Below are 16,977 nucleotides of genomic sequence, written 5' to 3'. Positions count from 1 at the left end.
TTTTCTTGCCCTCCCCTTTTGGTGAAATAGTTAAGTCACAAAGGACAGGAAGTGAAGCAGGTGCCTCGTTCCCAAGCTGGAAAACTGGCCCATGGTTAATGCAGACCCAATGTAAAGGTGCTGGTGGCCACAGGGGTTAACAATCAAACTGACCCTACCAGTGGCATCTTAGCTAATGCCAGTGGACACTTCCCTCCTCTCCTTTCTAAGACTGACTTGCTCTGGTCTTTCCCGGATGAAAATAAAATCTGTGGAACGTCACCCAAGAAGCCCTCTCCTTTGCCCTACCTGGATTTTGGACTCTGCAGATTCCGCTGCGATTTCAGCCTCATGGTGAACACGTGCTTGGCGTGCATACTGCCGAGGGCTGTGGGACAGAGAGACAGTGAAGCGGCAACGTGGCTCTTAAGTTGGCGGGGCAGCCTCCACGTGCTGAGTCAATTACACCCAGACGTTGCCCTGGGGTGTCTCACTGTGGTGGTGCTGGGGTTTTCCTTCCCTTCTTTTTTTCCCCACTGTGTTTCTGAATCACAGATAAAGACCCTTGGTTTGAAGAGGATGCTTGTGCCGCTGCTAGGTATTGGGAAATGCAATGCAAATGCCCCAATATGGGAATTTCTAGGACATCCCATGGCTTGGGATCCGCAGGAGAGCGTAGTTGAAGCTGGGGATATCCTAAGCGTGAGGAAACGTGTAGGACCTCTGTAGTCCTGGTATAGGAAAAGAGGAAGCACAGAAGCACAGCATCCAGATGGGCCGTTCAGAGTTCCCAGACTGTAGCCTGGAATTGCCTCTGAAAGATGTTCTTCATAATACCTGGCTGCCATTAGAGCGGGAAGGCTGGGGCCCAGATCCCACCTGGGCCGTCTGCTAGCAACTTGCTGCACCTCCCTGAACTTCAGTTTCTCTGTCTGTGCCTTTCTCACAGGATGAGTGTCAGGGATCACTTACAGCAGGTGCACAAAGAGTCCAGCACAGTGCCTGGCACATAGGAGCGTCCTTCTCTCTCCACTGCCCTCCCAGGGTCTCCTCCTAAACCGCCTCTCTCAGAGACGAAGCACGCCTGCAAGTCTTGCATCCCAGCAGGCTCTTGGACCCAACAAGAGAGAGATGCCTGGTAGCCCCAGACTAGCTGCCTCTGTTCAGAGGGTCTTAGTGGTCTCCTTGACCCTAGGCTCAGGACTCAGAGACACCCACCCCAGCAGGAAGGGCAAGCAAGCTCCGTGTGGTGCAGGGAAGCAGGTACCTTTGTTGAGGTCCAAAGGCTGTGAGTCTTGCACGAGCCGGTAGTGGTGCAGGTCCCAGGTCACATTGGCAGTGTAGAGCTTGGGGATCTGGATGTGGTGTTTGCCTCGGACATCGAACGTCTCACAGGCTGCCTGGACAAAGGTGGAGCCGACTGGTGTTAATCAACATCCCCGTCTTCAGCAGCAGCTACCATTTTTTAAGTCCTTGCAACTGAGCTAAGAGCTTCGTGTAATTACTAAGCACACTTATCTGGTTGGGCTGTTATGAGAACCCAAAAAATGGCTGGTCCTAGCACATAGTAGCTATTGCTATTATTATGAATATTAATAATGACAGCATCTCGTTGTATCCGCATGCCCACACTATGACACAGGTGTGATTACTCCCATTTTCCTGACATGGAATCGTGTGGAGGAGACGTGGGCTTGGGAACCATGTCGGACCCACTCAAGGTGGTGCTCGTAAGACCCACTGCTGGGTGAAACGCTTTGCTTCAGGGAGTTCTCTCAGTCAGTGGGGTCAAGCCACAGGTGATAAAGACCTACTGAGATATCCCTGTCCCCAGGTTCTCTGTGGCTGGGACACTGGAACAAGACAAGGATGTCAGGAGGTGACCTGGATAATCAGAGGGGGAAAGATCTTAAACCACAGCTTCCCGAGGGCAGGGAGGTGTCAAGTGGAGCTCTTCTGGGGGCTGTGGGAAAGCAGCAGCGACTTGAGCTCTCAGGCCTGCGATCCCGGCCCACACCCGGGACCACGCCTATAGGACCCAGCAGGGGTCATGCCACGCAGGATGCCCAGCACAGGTGTCCTGGGCACGAGTGCACCGCAGCCTCCCTCCCGGTGCTGTGCGGCAGCTCCGGCTGTGAACTGACCTTGAAGGTTTGCACGGCCCAGCCACGGAAGGCCTCCTCCTGCCCGCTGAGCTCGTCCCCTTCCCCTGTTGGGGCGATCTGAGAAGCCCCCAGCTGGGACAACTTCTGGTCGATGTCATGAGCAAAGGCGCAGAACTGAGGGTACATGCTGGAGCCGAGGCCAAACACGGCATACCTGCCCGAGGAGGACACGCACGGAGCCTGGGTGAGCTGACCCCGTCCACAGGCCAGCCTCCGGCCCTCGCGCCCCAGCTGGGCAAGGACCGCCAGTGCACACCCCCTTCCTGTCCTCCCTGGTTCCCGAGCCTCGTCTCCAACTCCCACGACCAACCCCATGCCTGGCCTGCAGAACTGTGAACGGGACTTGGTGTCCCTGCTTTGACCCACAACACCTCTGAGAACAGGCTGTCTCTGGGCCTGGACATCCCAGGAAGTTCCCACTTATACACACCCAGCTCTGTCCCTGGAACCCAGACTCTGGGAGTGGGGAAGAGATTTACCTGAACTTGTTGGTGAGTTCTTTCAGCATGAAGAGGGACTTCTTCAGTTTCTAGAAAGAGAGAGAACCACAGAGTTCCCAGGACAGGATTAATAAAAGCACCACTTTTCCCTTTCTTCTGGTGGCTCGTTTAAAAACTGGACATATCTGGCAGGAGAAAGTTCAAGGTGCTCGCAGGGAAGTTGGTTTAGGTGGGGCCGCCTGGCTGGGACTCAGGGACAAGTTCAGCCTTAGCAACTCATGTGGGCCTGACCTTTGGTGGGGGGCGAGGACAGCCCAACCCCCAGCCCATCCAGCCCTGGCAGAGGGGGGCCTGCCTTATAGCAGGGCATCTCCAGAGGGACTCCTGACAGGACATGAGCCTCTCTTCTTGTCAGAGTGACAACTGGTCCCGTATTCTCTGAAATAACCCTGATTTCCCAGGAACTCAAGATAACTTTAGGTGGAAACTAGTGTCAAATCACATGGTAAGAAAGTATTCTTTTCTTCTTTAATTTTTTCTAGTTATTCCTGTTTCAATTATTTCATTCTTTTGTCCTGAACACTAGGGAGAAAATCTCAGACTGCTGCTAATGGAGACTTAACACTTCTCTCATACTTGCTTATTACTCTTTTTAAAAAACAAAGCAAGCCATGGTTAGGCAACAGTATCCAGCTAGAATTCAGTAACTGCTTGGCTTTCATTGGATTTACCTGGGACCAATTTCTGCTGGCTTTCCATTTGTGAGAGTGATAGAAAGTTTCCTTTAAACATGAATTTTTGAATTTAAAAAGGCAGGTCAATTTACTGAAATATATTAAGCACGTCACAGGAAAGGCAGCTCACGCACACAGAGGAAATTACGAAGGAGGCAGCCAATGGCTGACCTTCGGGCGACCCAGAGTGATAAGAGCTCTCACTCCCGAGTGCCCTCCTTAGAACATGCTGAGTCCCCAGATCCTTTCCTTGGTCCTCTTGGGCTCTACCAGACCCCAGACCCCTGGGACTCAGGCCACCCACCTCTCCGTTGCCAGGGGAGTCTCCGTTCCCGAACGTGCTGGTCACCACCAGCAGTAGCTGTTCCTCCTCCAGATGGCTCAGCCTGTATTCGTCCATGCAGAGAACCTGCACGGCACCCAGGGTGGACATCAGCCCTTGCTTCCCAGGCTGGCGCCCTCCCCAGACACCCAGCGCTCCCCTCATCCTACTCAGGCCAGGAGTCCCCTTCGTCATCTCGGTCCCCTGGTGCCCGGCACAGAGGAGGTGAGGACTTAACAAATCCCTGTCTACTGAACCTATGTGAACACAGCATCCTCGATTCTTTGATTCTCCCACGCGAACACATCAGCAAGCCCTGGAGGGTTTGCCTCCAAAATACTGCATGTCCCAAATCAGAGCACGTCTCACCGCTTCCATTGTTATCTTGAATTCTGAGTGCGTGGACATATTTTCCACAAAAACGGGATGAGCAGGTAACAAAATTGACAACTCCTCTGGCACCTCGGGGACCCAAATGCTTTGCCTGAAGCTAATCTCAGGTGACATGTGTCACGGCCTCGCGGTTCTACCCAGGCCTACCTGACCCAGGAGGCCTTCAGTGATGGAGGATCAAATCCAACACTGGTGGAAGGAATGAGTCACCCTTGGGAGTTTTGTTTTATTTCTCTGCATCTTATTCGTCCTCCGCTCCCTTCACATTTAGCACTGCACCCTGTATAGGAGGTGTTCTGTAAATGTGGATAAAATCCATCTAGAACACCTCATGTATATCAAGACTTAGCAACATTAAGAAGGTGTTTCTCAAACTGTGTTCCCTGGAACACTATGAAAAGCTTATTTACTAGGTAAGTTTGGGAATCCCTGGACACACCTCTCTCCTTCTATCACAGATTTTCAATAAACATCAGCATGCCCAACGCTTGGGGACATGCAGGAGCAGAGCCATCATTGTAACTTGCCCCAGACTTCTCCGTGCACAGGCTGAGTTGGCTACCTTAGGGTTGAAGGCACAGCTGAACAAGGCCCCTAGGTCCCGGGCCAGTGTTTCTGATCTTCCTGTCTCTGTTGCGAAGAGGATCGTGGCTCTGACCCGGGAAGCCATTTTCTCACGCATCAGCACTGACGCAAAGAGCACGGCTCTGTGGGGACAGACATGCTCTGTGTGCTGAGTCAGCCTCCAGAGGAAGACGGGGGCCCAGCATTTAAAGTGCAGCAGATCGAGGGAAAAGAACCCAGGTTTCTCACCAGCTATCAACCCTGGCTCACCGCCCTTCTCCTCCTCTCCCCCACTCAACCCACCACTCAGCCCCTTTGGGAAAATGGAGGAGAGAGAAGGCTGGGACAGAGGTGGCAGGTGACCCTGGGAATTGGTGTCTGGATTTCTGGGAGCCAAACCCTTTCTCCCTCTCTTTTTTATAGTTTTAATATACCTTTTAATTAATTAATTAATTAATTAATTTGGCCGCACTGTGCAGCATGCGGGATCTTAGTTCCCCAACGGGGGATCGAACCCATGCCCCCTGCAGTGGAAGCGCAGAGTCCTAACCACTGGACTACCAGGGAAGTCCCTCCAAACCCTTTCTCATTGTTCCCTGCCCTTCAAGGTCTAGAAGGAAGGGCTGAGGTTCAGATGTCAACACTGGCTGCTCCCACTTACTTGACCAAGACTTTGAATCGAATCTCTCTTCTCCGGGGTCTCCGCCTCTCATCCTGCCAGACGTGGGTTTTCCAGGCCTCCACCTTCAGAAAAGAGGGCAGATATGTGGGCAAGGTGGGCCCTGGCTTGGCTTGAGCTTGGAGAGACAGAAGGCCCTTCATGCCCTTCGTGAGTTGCGGGGCTGAGCAGGCCCTGTCCCCACCCTTTCACTGAAAGCCCCACGGGGAAGGGCTGCATCTGTCTGTCTCCCTCCAAGTTGTAGCTCATGTCTGGCACAGAACCTGCACACGAACAGTTGACTGTCACTCATTAGTGTGTCCCTGGAAGGGAGAGGCTGCACATCTCTTTCCTTTTGGTATCTGATCACTAGGAAGGCTATACAGATTGTATATATTGCATAGTCTGCCCTGGGATACCTCTGAGAGTAGACGAAGGTGCTATGACCACAAGCACAAACTATCCCAGGCAGTCAGTCACACTACTTATCACTTTTAGAGTAAGGAAGCTCTTCCCCAAATCTAACCAAAGAGCTTTTAGACAAAAAATGAGATCATTTCACTGGGTAACGGTTCCTGAGTACACTCTGGGTTGGACACTGGGCTGAGCTGTTACGTACACCAGCTCATGTGATCCACACAACCTCCTCCACCGTGGAGTTGATGACCGTCCTTTTAGAGATGAGAAAACCAGGGCTTAGATGGGTGAAATGACCCACCCAAGATCATACAGCTAGGAAGTGGGAGAATCACCCCCAGATGTATCTGACCTGGGAGCCAAGCTCTTCACCATTATGTCATGTGACTGTCTATAGCCCTCCCGTGCAGGCGGGCACAATGGTGGTTGCCCTCAGGAGCTTAAACTCCATCAGAGCAACGGGCTACTAAAGGTACCATAAAAGGTATTCCCTTCAGTCTCACTTCTGTAGAAATGGACAAAAGCATCCTTGAGTGAAGCCTGAAAAGCATTAAAAATATGCCTCTGTGTCCCCGATCCTTCCTTGTATATCCTGCATTAGTGAGCACACGTGTGCAAGGCACATGCAAACACACATGCACGCACACATGTGTACACACATGCACACATGTGCAGACACACACACTCTCTCCACCCCCGAGCTCCCAAGACAGAAAGGAGAGGAAGGCCCCTCTCTTACCTGGTAGTAGTAGAAAGGGGACAGGACATAATTTAACATCTCCTGGTGGAACACGGGGGTGATGCTTCCAGAAATTGGGGGTACCAACCAAATCCAGTCAGCTGGGCAGCCCCCTCGGGACCGGTACTCATTCTGCATGTACTTCATGAAGGACTCTGCAGCTGAGTGGTGGTCCATGATGGTCACATTATGCTTCTAAATCAGAAGGAGGCAAGAAGGCGAGTTGAGGAGAGTGGTCGGTTGGCTGCAGGGCTCCCAGATGGACTATGGAAGGGCCTGGCAATCTGTAAAATGGGACCACAATCCCCTCTGGCCCCCTTCTCACTGCTGAAAATAAATACCCAAATGCAAAGTATTTTCAGAGCCTCTGAGCCCAAGCAGTCACCATAGCCATGGTCAGCCCACAGGCCACACGCTGCCCCCGCTTGGCCTCTACGGGCAGTGTCCAGCTTCCCAGGCCTACAAGTCTCCCTGGACTCCCACAGATTGCTCTCTGGATGCTGATGAGTCAAAGCACAGTGGCTTTTTTTCACTTGTTGGTAAAGAGTTCCAGGAGTCACCTTCCCAAAGATGTGGCTGTCTCAGCCCAGAAGGAAGAGGACTGAAGCACTGGGGGGAACCACAGTGCATGGAAGGCAAATCACCACAATGTCCCACATCCTAAAATTAGAAGCCAAGGGGTCTGAGCCTTCCTGGAATGATCCAACAAGGGCAGCCACATCGTCTGGAGCAACTCATGTAGTCAAGAGACATTGGTTTCATGGAGTGGTTCAAACCTTGGCCTCTTATTAGCCATGTTACTTTGAGCTATTAGTTCCTTAACCTCAGTTTCCTCATCTGTAAAATGGGGATGGTAATAGTTCCTATATATCATGACGTTGTTGAAAGAATGCAATCAAATAATACAAGTAAAGCATAAAACGTGCTCAATGAATGTTAGCCGCTATCGTTATTTCTGTCTACCAGGTACTGCATACAGAGGTGAAAGACGTGGCCTCTTCTCTACACTGGATCATACTCTAACCGTGGGGGGCAGAAGGACGTCAGCCATTTCACATGGTCTGATAGAAGCTGTGATGGAGGTGAGTGCAGGTGCTGACGGAGGGCCGAGGGAGGGCTTAGCTCACACAGGAGCTCAGAGGAGAGATCGGGGATTTTAGAGACAGTTTCTAAGAGGAAGTGAGTTTTGAGAGATGGGTACCAGTTAGGCAGCAGACGGGCAGTCCCGGAGGAGGACACTGCATGAGTCAAGGCCGGGAGGCAGGAGAGGAGCCAGTGGGCTCCAGTAGGATCAGCTATGCCTTCTAAAATTCTATACACACACACCACAACTACTGGGTGCCAGACCGGTTTTAGGTGCAGGAGCTGATGAATGATGAGAGCTGTGAGAATAGTTGTAACAGTAATAAATAATAATAACAACAAAACTAATGTTTTTTGAGTGATCACTATGGGTCAGGCAATGCAGCTAAATATTTTGCATTCATTTTCATTTAATCCTTACAGTAACCTAGTGAGGGAGGTACCATTATTATGGTACCATAATACATTTTACAGATGAGGAAATGAGGCCAAGTCTTTTGAAGCTGACCCTGAAGGAGGGTCATGAGGAAGTCCTGGAGACTCTCAAGCAGTGGAGGGACGTGGTCAGCAATGGTCAGGAGACAGTTGAGGGTCAGCAGTTTCCTGGGACATATCCGCATCCTGCCAATATCAGAGCTGATGCTGGGAGCCTGCAGGAGTCAGGATGTGTGATCCACAGCCAGTGGGGCCTTCCCCAGCTGGGTGAGCCCCAGGAGGCTCTTCCTGTCCTGTCTCGGAGCTGCCCCGTTCCCCCCCCACTCCCCAAAATCAGGCACAAGCTTGACATGCCTACAGCGTGACAAGCTCTGGGGAACAGTGTGTGATAATATGTATTTACTGGGTGTTTAATGTCAGCTCCCACTACAACCCACAAGGCCAGGGTTTCTGTCTGTTTTGTTCACCGCTCACACTCTTGGCCTGGCCTAGGGCCTGACACATGGAAAATGCACAATAAAACTTTGCTGAATGAATGAATGACCCTCTGCCCTGCGGTCTGGCCACCAGGGCATCTGCCAACTTTGTGGACATGGTCCCAGCTTCTAAAGTAATAGCTTCACACATCCATGGCTCCTTCCCCAAAGGAAGGGGAGTGTTTATAGGAGAGCAGCAGATGGACCGGAGGGCTCAGCCCCACACAGGAGCCAACCTGCTGTGTTTGGTGGCTGCCATTGCTCAGAGAGGGAAGCAAGAGCAACAACGGCTCAGGTGGACGTGGCCTCTCATTCATTCATCCAATACATATATTTTTTTAGCTCTGCCACGTGCCAGACACTCTTCTAGGCTCCAGGGGTAGAGCAGTGAACAAGAGAGACAAGGTCCCTGCCCCATGGAGCTTACATTCTAATGGGGGAAACAAAGAGAGAGGCAGATGGACTCCATAATGTCAGGAGCTAATCAGGATTATGAAGGAAAAGAAAGAAAAGGTTAAAGGAATAAGAAAGACAGGGAGGTGGGTGAGGATGCCTTTGTTTATGGTGTCGTCAGGGAGGGCTACTCTGAAGAGGGGACAGTTGAGACCTGGATGAAGGGAAGGAGCCGGTCACGGGATGATTCATGGCAAGAGTGTTCTAGGCAGAGGAAAAAGCAAGTGCAAAGGCCCTTAGGGGGGAAGCATCTTGGTGAGTGTGAACAACAGCCAGAATTCCACTGGCAGAGCTGTGGAGGATAAAAGCCTGACCGGAGCGGCTGGGGGATGAGGACGTGTAATGAGGTCTTTCCATGGTTTTGCCGTAAAAGGGAGGCAGAGAAACAAGGTAGTAGCTGGGTAGGGGGAGTGTTTGGTTAGCTAGCCATTTATCTCTTTGAGATGGGAATCATTACAGCTTACTGATCATTGATGGGAATGATCCAGTGGATAAGGAGGTATCAATGTTATGGGGCAGAGGGTGGGGGGGATTTTCAGGAGTAAAGTCCTTGAAAATTGAGAGAGGACAGGATTCAGTGCTCAAGCGCAGGGATTGACCAGCCTTGGGAGGTAAGGAGTTGCCTGTTGCTAGAAGCATTCAAGTTTCCACTAGCAGACTTGAGAGGGCTTGTCTCTCTATCCCCAGCACCTAGCACTGTGCCTGGCACAAACAGGGTGTTCAACATTGTTTGATGCGTGAATAAATGAGCAATGCCGTAAGGGGAAAATCAAGCATGACATGGGCGGCTGGACCAGACGACCTTCTAACCAGAAAGCCTTCAGACCCGCAAACACCAGACATGCCTGGAAACTGTGGAGCACAGCGACATTGATCTCAATGACAGCCCGGTCCTTCCAGAGTGAGGCCACCTTGTGTGTTTCCAGGCCCATTCTCCTGCCCACTTCCTGCAAAGGCAGAGAAATGGGGGTGAGTCAGTCTCTTGGATCCCAGCTGCAGGCCCGCACCTCCAGCCGGCCCAGCTGGACGGTCTTCGTTACCTCCAGGATGTTGTAGCGCTGGACGTCACAGAAGTCCCGGACTCCGATCTCTGTGCCCATATACCAGCCGTTGAAGGGGCACCCTGGGAACTCAAGGCCACCAACCTCAAGCAGCATGTTGGCTACGGCCGGCAGGGCATACCACTTCAGTTCCAGCTCCCGGAACCACTCATACCTGGTAGGGAGGCAGAGCTGGTGGCAATGGGGCCTTCACTTTGGCCCACATTCATCCCCCCCCAAAAAAAGCTTCAGAGAAAGAGTGCACCAAGAAAACTCCTTTCCAAGTGCTGATCTCTAAGTTCATCCCACCTGGAGAGGTGAATTGACGCACCACGTGTCATTTGCTAATTATGCATTCAATCACGAGTTCATTCACGCAAACATATTAAGCATCAAGTATATGACAGGCCCTGTGCTAAATGCTGAGAACCCAACATAACACAGCACGTAAGGATTCCAGTGTCAGAAAGCCTGGGTTCAAGTTCTGCCTTACTGATTACTAGCTGTGTAATCTTGGGATATTATTTAGCCTCTCTGAGCCCTAGCATCCCCACCAACAAAATAGAGATAAGAGCATCAAACTCATGGGATTATTGTGAAAATAACAGTATCCTTTATTTGTATATTCATTCATTCCAGAAATATTTATAATTGAGCACTTACTATGAGCCAGGCGCCCTGTTACGTGTTGGGGACATATTGCCGAACAAGAAAGACAAGATCCCTAATTCTCAAGGGCCTTACAGACTATAAGTAGGTAAACAAATAAATAAATAGGAAAATAAAGACAAGGTGATGTGTCAGGTGGAGGGTGAGGGTGCCTACTCTAGACTGGGTGTTCAGAAGAGGCTTCTCAGAATGGGTAACATTCGGGAAATACCTCATTGACAAGAAGAAATGAAGTCTGCAAAATTCTGGAGAGAGGGCATGTCAGGCAGAGGGAAGGGCAAGTGCAAAGGCCCTGAGGTAGGAGTAAGTTCAGTATATTCAAGGGACAAAAAGAAGAGCCCAGCCTAATGCCTGCTACATAGTGAGTGTCAATGTATGCAGGTATTTTTGTAATTATTAGAGCTGCCTGGAGGAGGGGCTGAACCAGATGAGCTCTTGAAGTACTGTCATCAGTCAGGAGAGGGATGGCTAAGAGAGTTGGCAGGAAGGTCAAAGAGGCCTGGGCTGCACAGTGTGAGAATCTCAGAGCCTTTCAAGGATTCCTTTCCTGAGGTCACTTCTTCCCAAGCTGCTAGAGCCTGGTCTGTCTAAGCCATTGCTTTCCTGTCACTATCAGCATCTCATTATAAGTCTGAGGCCCGACATGCAAGTGCAGAGTTGCTGTACAAGGGCGACAAGGCAGGCCTTGAAAGTTGGCCCTTCTGGGTATCACCTGCTGCTGGTCGGGCTTTGGGGGAGGTGCAGGGAGGATCCTGAGGTCTAGGGTCTCACTTAGGAAAGGAGGGGGCATGCATGTGAACACACACCCCTGGCACCCACAGCCTGCTTACTTGGGATGTTCCATGGGCACCTCAAACACAAGGTCGGGAGGGATTTCGAAGAGCTCAGGGTCACGGCCATCAGCCTGCAGGACCAGAGGCACCACATCGAAGCGGCCGTATTTGGGCTTCCAGCCCAGGTCGATGCACAGCTGAAAACAAGACAGGCCAAGTGAGTCTGGAGATCCAAGTCCCTTGACCCCTCTGGGCTCCACTGTCAGCCACCAGAGCCGGATCTAGTACCTGGGTGAGCTCCACGCTGGCAGGGTCCCCTCTGATGGTACCATCAGGCATCTGGTAGCCGGCATACCGGATGAGCTGGGCGTTCCAGACCCGGAAGTCATGTTTCCCGTCGCTCCGCTGGGGGAACACGGTGATGGCCGACCTTCCCCAAGGTGAGGACAGTGCTGTTTACCACCCAGCTTCGGTGTGCGCTTCCAGCCATCCCCAACAGGTCCCCTGTCCCCTCCTATCTTCCCACTCCCCAGCCCTCTGCACCCGAGCTAACTGAACCAAACCCCTGCAGCTCTGAGACATGCCAAGCTCTCGCTGGCCTCTGCGTAACCCGTCCACTTCCTGACATACCCTCTCCTTCTTTCTTCTTCCTGCAGCTCCTACCTTCCAGACCAGCCCAGGGACCACGTCCTCCAGGGAACCCTCCCCACCCCTCGGGCACGGTTAGCTGCCCAACCCTTTCCCTAGCTGCACCATAGTTCTCTTTGCAATTGAGTTAGTTGGACGCTTGTCTAGTGCAAGGCATAGGTTCATAGTGAGCTGGACCCTCGTCTTAGGGTCCTAGTCACTTCCCACCCCCATGCCTAGCCCTGTGTTGGGTCCTCATCAGGTGGGCACTGAGTGTTTGCTGAAAGGAAAAATGAATGAAGGACCAAATGAGTTGACCTTGACCTCCTTGGCTAGGGGAAGGGGAAGGTAAGGCAGGAGTGGTTCTGATGGGCAGCCACTCCCCCACCTCTAAGAAAATCACCACATTGGCTGCAAAAACAACTTCTCATCTCCTCTAAAGTGGGGAGCCTTAACCTCGAAGAGTGGAGAAGTTGCTTCTTAAGGATCCCCCCCATCACCTCCAAATGGCTACAAGTCAGAAAGAAACCAAGGAAATGGGCCACTGACGAGGCACTAAGCTCACGGAGGCCCGCTCACTACGAGGGCTCCCTGAAGAAGCCAAGTCTTTCTCCTTTCTTTCTCCCTAGTCTCTCCTGGAGCCCAGATGCCTCCCCTAAACTCATCTGCATCTCTTGGCTAAGACTTGGGGACAGGGCGGGCCCCAGCATAGCCTCGTAGCCCCGGGAAAAGCACACCCACCTGATGTTGCCGTTGTTGGTGGCATAACGCAGGTGTCTGCAGATGTGCTCGAACATCTCCTGGGCCGTGGAACAGCTCCGCGCGTCGAAGACCTGCGTGCACGCAGCCCACCCAGACCACGCCCGTCAAGGACCGTGAGGACAGAGGCCTTGGAGCTGATCTTAAAAGCTAAGCCACGGGGACTGAGGGAGTGGCCCCAAACCTCACGACCCGAACGCCTCGCTGAGGAGTGCATCCTCCTCTCTGCCCCTTCATCCTTCCTCTGCTCTCCTAGGGGAGCCCAGGAGCCCTCACTTGGAAGACCGTATCAAAACCCAACCCCCAAGAAAACCTGATTCTCAAGCACCATGAGTCAGGATTCCCACAGCCTAGTTGCTTTATACATGTTACCCATGGCCTCCAGAACATTTTATTACAGCCAGAGCTGGTTGCATTGGCATTTCTTATCTCTTTATCTGTCCAAGTACTTTCACTATTATCCAGCAATAAAACGTAAAGACAGCTTAGGAGGCTAGGATAAAGGAAATGTTTTCTAAAAGCCAAGAATTCAGTCAAGGTAAACAACCAGGGCCTCAGCAGTTATAATAGCAAGGTCGTTTGGTTTCACGTTGGCGTTTAGTCTCTGAAATTTAACGCAAGAGAGAAAGATCGGCTAGAAATCCTGGTGCTGAGATCGGATTCTAGACTCTGGGGCGGTGGGGGTGGGTGGCTGTAAGCCCCCATCTCAAGCTCAGGGCCGGGGAGAGAGAACGCAGGGAGCCCAGGGGACAGCTCGGCGGGCTGCTGGGAGCCACTGCTCAGGGCCCGCCGGGCTCCCAGCTTCCTCTCCTGCTAAGGGAGTCCACCTGCAGGTTGGACCACTGGATCCTCCCAATGCAGCGGGGGGCGTTGCGCCAGGCCTGCTTGGTGGCGAAGATGAGCTCATCTCCCGTCAGCTGGTAGGTTCCTGTTGTTTCTATCTCCTTTGTTACCGCTTCCACCCTGGCCAGATGTTCCTCTATTTTTGCCCTGGGGGACAGGAAGGCATCAGGAAGATCAACAATGAGATGACCTTAAATGGAGATCGATTCAATCCACAGAAGCAGGAACTGAACTAGGACACCAGGAGGGCAAGATGTCTCTCAGGGAGACCGTCCCCTCCAGAGCCAGCTTCATGGGCACGTGACCAGGGCCTTGAGCTCAGAAGGGCTCCATGCTGGGTATAGTGCTCTGCTGTCTTGAATTCTTAATCATCTGTGAACAGGAAGCCACGTTTTTATTTCCACACTGGGTCCTGCATATTACACAGCTGGTCCTGATCCCACCAGCACCCTTGTTGTTTCTAGGAGCGTTTTCTCGAATCATATTCATCTCAGCACGGAGTGCCGCGCTTCTCAGACACTTGCGAGAGCCGGAGCGGCATCCAGCAAGCCGCAGCCCCATCTTGCCTCTCAGCCAGGGGAGCACCCGTCCGCCTTCCCCTGGTTAAGAGATGAATCAGTCCCTCCCACAGCAGATCCTGTGTACTGAGTACTCATTGTGAGCCAGGTACTGGGCGAAGCCACCCACAGTCAGGGTCCCACTGAGACTGTGAGGGAGGCATGTTTGTGTCCTTTTTATAGTCGGTGTATCTGGAAGGTTAAGTACTGGCCCGGGAACAGAAGTGTGGTAAAGAGGAAACTCAGGACTCAGACTCAGGTTGCCCTGATGCCAAGCCCAGGCTCTTAACCTTCTACCTTCCACACTGGGTGGGAGGGATTGCAAGCCCGGAGATGTGCAGGGACTGCCCACGCTTCCCTGGTCAGGCCCAGACGGGGACCTGCCCTCAGGACTCAGCCTGCAGGGCCCCAGGGCCGCTCAAGGAGGAGCCCTCCACAGTGTGGTCCAGCGTCACAGGCTGTCTACAGCGAGCTTTCTCAACCCCCGCGCCGCTCGGCCAGCTGTCCCTTGTGAGATTTCCAAATTGGCTTCTCCCCTCCCCTCCCAGCTTCAAAAATATCCCACAGCCAGGAAGGTTTTGAAACACACACACACACACACACACACACACACACACACACAGAGCAACCTTGAGATTTCCAATGGGCACCAAAGACATTTCAAGTTGCAACAAACAAAACTATTTAAGGAATGAACTCCTGATTAAGGAGATTGGACAACTCAAGACAAAATGGCCTTTCTGTGGATGAAGAGTGTCTTGACAGCTCTTCCCTGATTAAAGAAAAAAGCTCAAAGACAAAACACTCGGTGCTATTTATCTTCAAGGACACTCCTGGCATAAAGACCTGCTGGGTGAGGTTGAGGCTGCCCCACCGGCAGCCCTCCTTCCCCAAACAAAGCTTCTAGCAACATTCCCTGCTCTGCATCTGAGCATGAAAACAGTAGCGACCACCAGAACGCAGATGCTTCCAACATACTTGGTAGTGTTAACGTGGGACTATGTAAGAAAAGATCATTTTATGTTCTCACCCAATTCCTTTAGCGTTTTACATTTTACCACTGTTTTCCAATGGTCACATTTCGGAGGCACTAAAATGCTATGATGCCTGTTAGTTCGGAAAAGAAGGAGTGTCTTTTGGCATCAGTGCACTGACTTTGGACAGAACATTCGGCAAGTTACAATTTCTAACTATACAATCCTTCACTCACGAAAGACGGAACCGGCCCAGCTGTCCATGCCTTTGGCTGCTAGTGTAATTGTAGGGATGGGCTGCCACCTGTCACTCACACCCCCAGGACCTCTTGGGGGGTCCAAGCCATGGATTTGTGATTGTGAAAAGTGGAACTTTTTCCCTCTGTGGAAAGTAAATGGGTTTTCAACAGCCAGCAAGAGCAGCCCTGTAGCTTCCTGGGGCTATAACACCCACCCAACTCCCTTCCATACAGCAGCAGGAACCCCCAGGTCCAGCATGGAGTCAGAACCTTCAAAGTCAAAGAGCTGGATGCTAGAACATTGAGGTTTAAAGCAGGGCCTCTGGCCCAAACTGCTTGGGCTCAAATCCCAGCTCTGGAACTTCAGAACGTGTGACTTTGAGCAAGTTATATCTCCTCCACAGGCTTTGGTTTCCTTATCTGTACAGTGTGGGGAGGATAATAATGGTACCAGTCCCATAGAGTCATGGTGAGCCTTACGTAAGGCAGAGCCCAGAACATACCTAGCGCTCAGTAAATGTCAGCTTCAATACGGTGGTCCAGTGAAGCCCATTAAGAAAATTCCTTGACCCTGAAAAGCTCATAAGTCAACAACCGAGTTGAAAGCTTAAGGACCTTGGACCTCCTAGTGACAAAGCACTTCTGCAGAGGTTCTATTTATACAGCACACAGAGCAGCAAACCCCTGACAGGGTTCTCGGTCCTGCTGTACATTAGAATTGCCTTGGGAGCTTTTAAAGAACATGGGTATCCGCTCCCTCCACACTTCCTGAGAAGCTGATGCCCCCAGCCCAGAGGACCCTGGCACCAGTATTTTGCAAAGTCCTTAACGGCGACCACTGTGCAGCCAGGGTAGTGGATCACAGCCCCAGAAGTTAAGGGTCTCTTTCATAGACTCAAGGCCCCTTCCAGTTCAGACACTGCAGGTCAGAGCAGAGGGGACGTGGCATCACCAGGAGCCACTCTTTCTGCCATGGGGAGGGGGTGTCCCAGGTTACTTCTGTGGCTCACTTTGTGCAGTAAAGTGCCACGTGGGGCTGCACCATGAAAGCCACACTCCCCTCGCAGCCCATAAAACAGCAAATCCATTCCCTTGGCCATTCTGCCTTACAATCCCTTTGTGCATTTTTATTTTAAAGATATAAAAGGACCTAAATTAATAGCCATATATTTTATGAAACTCAGCAATATAGATCCCCACAGAGTGCAGTGCAAAGAGCTCTCTCCAAGTCAGGTGGCCTAAATTCTAGCTGGGACTGAACTCTAGCTGTCGCTGGGCTTCCCGGCTCACACTTGCAGGTGGAGGGCTTGGCTAGGTGGTCTCTGAGGTCCTTTCTATCTCAAACATTTCATAGTAAAAGGTTTTGTATATCAACTCATTACTTTGTGCCAGGACACTGTTCCAAACTTATTTAATCCTCGCAACAATCTTATGAGCCAGGTTTTGTCACGACCCTGCTTTGACCTGTGAGGAAGTTGAGGCACATGGAGGGTAAATAGATTTCCCAAGGATACAGGACCAGTTACTGGTGGAGAAGGATTCAAACTCAACCGTTTAGATACCCAACCCACACTTTCAACCATTACTGCCATGCCTCTTTGTCTTATGGTTTTGAGAACGTGTCCAGGGTCTTTCCCC

The 16,977-nt window shown here is 51.6% G+C and overlaps 1 protein-coding gene across 4 annotated transcripts in view; it reads right to left on the bottom strand.

Annotated features, from left to right (window-relative positions):
* The window catches only part of NOS2 (nitric oxide synthase 2), a 122,155-nt gene that overhangs the window by 25,895 nt on the left and 79,283 nt on the right, over positions 1-16,977 (bottom strand). For all 4 annotated transcript variants that reach the window (XR_010937623.1, XM_067716643.1, XM_067716641.1 and 1 more), the window contains 14 exons: positions 13,554-13,716; positions 12,709-12,800; positions 11,629-11,770; positions 11,398-11,537; positions 9,899-10,073; positions 9,704-9,805; positions 6,412-6,606; positions 5,259-5,341; positions 4,596-4,740; positions 3,623-3,727; positions 2,624-2,673; positions 2,124-2,298; positions 1,247-1,379; positions 289-367 (listed from right to left, as the gene is read on the bottom strand). Coding sequence is in view for 3 of the 4 variants with exons in the window: in XM_067716643.1 (XP_067572744.1) it covers positions 289-367; positions 1,247-1,379; positions 2,124-2,298; positions 2,624-2,673; positions 3,623-3,727; positions 4,596-4,740; positions 5,259-5,341; positions 6,412-6,606; positions 9,704-9,805; positions 9,899-10,073; positions 11,398-11,537; positions 11,629-11,770; positions 12,709-12,800; positions 13,554-13,716 (1,779 nt within the window). In the remaining variant the exon portion in view is untranslated. The remainder of the gene's footprint in view (positions 1-288; positions 368-1,246; positions 1,380-2,123; positions 2,299-2,623; positions 2,674-3,622; positions 3,728-4,595; positions 4,741-5,258; positions 5,342-6,411; positions 6,607-9,703; positions 9,806-9,898; positions 10,074-11,397; positions 11,538-11,628; positions 11,771-12,708; positions 12,801-13,553; positions 13,717-16,977) is intronic.

This window comes from Pseudorca crassidens, chromosome 19, assembly GCF_039906515.1.
Source record: "Pseudorca crassidens isolate mPseCra1 chromosome 19, mPseCra1.hap1, whole genome shotgun sequence".
Lineage (NCBI taxonomy): Eukaryota > Metazoa > Chordata > Mammalia > Artiodactyla > Delphinidae > Pseudorca > Pseudorca crassidens.
The sequence above is the reverse complement of the archived record's forward strand: the minus strand, read 5'-3'. Positions and strand labels throughout refer to the sequence as shown.